The 5,000-nt window shown below is 55.3% G+C and overlaps 1 protein-coding gene across 1 annotated transcript in view; it reads right to left on the bottom strand.

Moving 5' to 3' along the window:
- Positions 1 to 1,248: 1,248 nt before the first annotated feature.
- The window catches only part of LOC311329059 (BAH and coiled-coil domain-containing protein 1-like), a gene marked incomplete at its 5' end in the record, with an annotated part of 10,666 nt that continues 6,914 nt past the window's right edge, over positions 1,249 to 5,000 (bottom strand). Inside the window, 3 exons of the mRNA XM_084462944.1 lie at positions 1,249 to 2,342; positions 3,367 to 3,603; positions 3,855 to 5,000. The exon at positions 3,855 to 5,000 is cut by the window's right edge and continues 362 nt beyond it. Of these exons, the coding sequence (XP_084319070.1) occupies positions 2,130 to 2,342; positions 3,367 to 3,603; positions 3,855 to 5,000 (1,596 nt within the window). The 3' untranslated portion in view covers positions 1,249 to 2,129. The remainder of the gene's footprint in view (positions 2,343 to 3,366; positions 3,604 to 3,854) is intronic.

Genomic DNA, 5,000 nt, shown 5'->3' with positions numbered 1-5,000 from the left:
CATTTAAATTGATTTTCACATTAGATTTCTCTTAAAGCTTTTGCTTCGCAGTGTAACAGCAACGTTGTTGTTATAGAAGTGGATGTCAGATGGAAAAGGCATTTACGCTCTCCCTGCTCAAACCCTACACCAACTAAACAGTCATAACAGGTTTGCATAACAGTCAGACAACAGCAAAATAACATAAAAAAAGACATAAAACAGACATTTTTTGGCAAAGCAGGAAGAAAAGTGACAAGAAGCACAGTTTTGATTTGATCCTTTGTTCTCTCTGAACGTCGCCCTCTTTGATTGGCTCTGATTGTCCTTCACAGTCATGTGATGCCATGGCAGTTGCCATGGAGTCTTCAAGTGCATCGGCCAGACAACGTTGCAGCAATGTTTTCCAAAGCTCTCGTGACAACATTAGTTGAACATCAGCAGTCCATAAGAGGAAACTACATCTAACATGTTGTGATTGCATGGGGTCCCAGATTCCGATTTTGATTGAACATTGTTTTTACATATATATCTATTGCAATTCTAACGTGGTGAAGCATAAACCAAGAGGAGCTTTGGTTTGTCTTTGAGGCCTGATAAATATCTACACCGTACTAGGAATACACCCTAACGAGTAGATATAACACACTACAACTACAACTCTAGACTTGAGAAGGATCAGTGAACAAAAGAAACTCTTCAGGACGCTCACAGGAAAAGCACATATTCAAAAAGATATTCAACCCAAAAGAGAAATATAAAAACAGGCCAAATGATGGCGTGGACATAAAGAAGAAAGTTTTCAACTTTTCTTACAAAAACAGCCCTCCTCCACCACCAGAACCTCCCCCTATCCCCCCAAAACCAGACCATCGTCCCAGTCCTGACCCATCATGTGTACAGCTATATTTACACTCCTCTCTCTCTCTCTCTCTCTCTCATCCTCCTCTCCCACCCTCTCCCTGGGGACTCTAGACCTTCTCAGTGCAGGGAGAGGGATGGTGTGAAAAAAACAAACGCAAAAAAAACAAACGCTAGATATTATTTCTGAAAAAAAAACAATCTTAGAGCAATGACAAGAGGACGTCTCTCCTTGTCTCTATCGTATATGTATATTATTTACAGTTTATGATTTGTTTTTTTAACATTATGCTGAACACACACCTAGGTAAAGAAACGATCCACCATGAATGCACCTGAATAGAAGTGTAGGATAGAGGTATTGAAGTGTATGGCTTGACTGGAGAAGATCATTCATTTTTTGCCTTTTAGAAGAAGACACTTAGTAGATCATTAGATAAATTAATATTCATAAGATTTACCTTTTTTGAGTGTTTAAAGACATTAAGGGCGTTTTTCATCGTGAGCTCGAGCACACACATTCATACGCACGGGCGCACACACACACGCACGCACACACACTCATCAGAACTACAGTGTGTTTGGTCCTGTTGGGTTTCCTCAATCCAGATCACCAGACCACTGTGGCCAGTTAGGACCATTAAGACCATTAAAACCAGTGTGGAGAGAGAAGCGGTCTCTCTCTCTCTCTGTCTCTCAGTCCGACCGTGGCGAAGCGGAGGATGCAGTTTCAGACGGCCTGGGTCTCCAGCGGCCGCGTGGTCCTGTAGACCCGCTGGCAGGTTCTGGTCCTGTAGACCCGCTGGCAGGTTCTGGTCCTGTAGACCCGCTGGCAGGTTCTGGTCCTGTAGACCCGCTGGCAGGTTCTTCCGGACCCCGACGTGCTGTGGAACCTGGAAGGTCTACGTTCCCCAATCCAGGACTGCTGTGTTCCACCTCAGGACCGGGTTTCAATGAGTTCTATTCCTGCGAGGGAGAACTACCCAAAACGCGTCGTCCTGGGTCGTCCTCCACAGTCCACAGCCCAGCGACGACCCAGGGCCAGACCCGGACGACCCAGGGCCAGACCCGGTGGACCCAGGGCCAGACCCGGTGGACCCAGGGCCAGACCCAGTCAACCCAGGGCCAGACCCGGTGGACCCAGGGCCAGACCCGGACGTTTCTGCTCTGACCACAACCACGGCTGACAGACGTCCGGCCAGCGTCCGGCGACCGGTCAGCGACGGCCACTCTCCAGCTGGCTGTCTTGAAAGGCGTCGTTTTACCCTCCTCTCTCTGATGATTTTTTTTTAGGAGACGATGGCCACGCCCTCTGCGCTGATCAGCTGGCCCGTGGTTGGCTCGTAGGTTCCCGCCAGGTAGAAGAGGTCCTGGGCGCCGCCCCCTCCCTGCTTGCGTCGGCCAATCAGGTGCTGGTACTCCTCCCTGCTGACCACCTGGCAGCGGTGAGAGATGGTCTGGACGTCGTTCTCGTCCTCGTGGCTCGACTGGTACAAGGCATGCTGGGTAGAGTGGGAGAGACGAGGGTTCATTGGTTAATTAGATGCCATGGAAATGGACAGACAAAGAGAAAGACATATAGACAGACAGACAGACAGATGGACAGACAGACAGACAGACAGACAGACAGACAGACAGACAGACAGACGAACAGACAGACAGACAGACAGACAGACAGACAGACAGAGAGACAGATGGACAGACAGACAGACAGACAGACAGACAGACAGACGAACAGACAGACAGACAGACAGACAGACAGACAGACAGAGAGACAGAGAGAGAGAGAGACAGACAGACAGACAGACAGACGGACAGACGGACAGACGGACAGACAGACAGACAGACGGACAGACAGAAAGACAGACAGACAGACAGACAGACAGACAGACAGACAGACAGATAGAGAGACAGACAGAGAGACAGACAGACAGACAGAGAGACAGACAGACAGACAGACAGACAGACAAACAGACAGACAGACAGACAGACAGACAGACAGGCAGACAGACGGACAGACAGACAGACAGACAGACAGACAGACAGACGGACAGACAGATAGACAGACAGACAGACAGACAGACAGACAGACAGACAGACAGACAGACGGACAGACAGACAGACAGACAGACAGACAAACAGACAGACAGACAGACAGACAGACAGACAGACAGACAGACAGACGGACAGACAGATGGACAGACAGACAGACAGACAGACAGACAGACAGACAGACAGACAGACAGACGGACAGACAGACAGACAGACGGACAGACAGACAGACAGACAGACAGACAGACAGACAGACAGACGGACAGACAGATAGACAGACAGACAGACAGACAGACAGACAGATAGAGAGACAGACAGACAGACAGACAGACAGAGAGACAGACAGACAGACAGACAGACAGACAGACAGACAGAGAGACAGACAGACGGACAGACAGACGGACGGACAGACAGACAGACAGACAGACAGACAGACGGACAGACAGACAGACAGCGTCTCTCTCCTCCTCCTACCCTGCCGTCGCGGTGTCTCTTGCCCAGACGCGTCTCCTCCGGGTGGTAGAACCACTTGACCCTGACCACCATGCTGGAGCTCCAGGACTCCCACAGGGACTCCACCCGGCCCACGTAGGGCAGCTGGGGCCGGCCGGGCGACAGGAACACGGCGCAGTCGCCCACGCGCACCGTCTCCCCGCCGCGCACGATGGCCTTGTAGAACAGCTTACGCGCCTTCCCCTTCAGGCCACGCCTCTGTGGGGGGGGGGGGGGGGAGAAGGGAGGAGGGGGGGGGAGAAGGGAGGAGGGGGGGAGAGGAGTTCATTTAGGGGCAGGATCAGTATGTACTGTACATTCTTCCTATCCATTTTCTCTGTAAAGCGCATTGTGTTGCTTTTGTGTATGAAATGCGCTATGTATATATATATAAATAAAGTTTGATTTGATTTGATTTCTACTAACACATCCATGTATTCTCATGACAGCAGCAGCGGGGGTCTCGTTACCTGGGTGGGCTCTCCAGACCAGCTCCACAGCGGGCGGCTGGGCCGCATGGCGGCCATGTTGGGCAGGGGGTCCGCTGACGACATCCTCTGGCGTTTGACCATGGAGGAGGAGGAGGTGGAGGAGGAGGTGGAGGAGTCCTTGGCCGGCTTGGCCTGGGGGTTGGTGTGGTTAGTGGACGCGTGGGCGGGCGGAGGGTGCGAGCTCCTCTTGGCCGGGGGCTTGACGGCGCCGCTGTTGGCGTTGCCCTTGGACGCGTACTCCTTCCCGTCCGCCGCCGCCGCCCTCTCACCTCTCAACTTTGACCCCGAGACGGCCATGGCCGCCTTCGAGACGTAGGCGCCTGGCGGGGGGGCGGAGACGGCGGGGGCCGGGTTGGAGGAGGGGTCGGGGGTCAGGGCGTGTCGGTGTTTGTGTTTGTCCTGCTGGAGCAGGGCGCGGCGCAGCAGGACGGACGACGCCTCCTCGTCCGAGGAGTAGGAGGAGTCGTTGTCGGAGGAGCAGAGGGAGGAGGAGGAGAGCGAGCCAGAGGAGGAGGAGGAAGACGAGGAGGAGGAGGAGCAGACGGAGAGGCGGGAGGAGAGGAAGCGGCCTCCCCCGCCGCCGCCGCGGAGTGACGACGACGACGACGTCACGGCCGCCCTCCTCCGGGCGTCGTCCGCGCGGCCCCGCCCCCCGTCGTGGTCGTCCTCGTCCTCCTCATCCAGCTCCGAGTAGGAGCTGGGGCAGTCGCTGGGGTAGTCCAGCCCGAACTCCGCGCCCCCCCCCAGACCCCCCAGGACGGGCGAGGGCAGGGGCGCCTTTCTAAGCGACGGAGCCCCCTTCAGGAGAACCTCGGGTCTGGCCGCCGCGCCCTCCCCCCCTCCCCCCTCGCCCCCCTTCTTCCCCTCCTTCACCGCGAGGGGGGGGTGGACGTACCTGAGGGAGGGCGCCCCGCCCACCCCGCGGCCCCCCTTCCCGCCCCCCAGGCGCAGCAGGGCCTTGCCGTTCTTGGTCTTGGGCGAGGTCACGCCCTCATGGTCCAGCTTCACCAGGAACTGCCGTCTGTCCCGGTCCGCCGTCTTCCTCCCGGAGGAGGAGGGGGGAGGGGCCTGCGTTACCGCGGCGACAGAGCCGCCGTCCCTGAGCCCTAGGGGGGTCGCCGCCGT

The sequence above is a fragment of the Borostomias antarcticus genome (genome assembly GCF_949987555.1).
Source record: "Borostomias antarcticus genome assembly, contig: scaffold_690, whole genome shotgun sequence".
NCBI classification, from domain to species: Eukaryota; Metazoa; Chordata; class Actinopteri; order Stomiiformes; family Stomiidae; genus Borostomias; species Borostomias antarcticus.
This window is presented reverse-complemented; position numbering and strand designations above follow the sequence as displayed.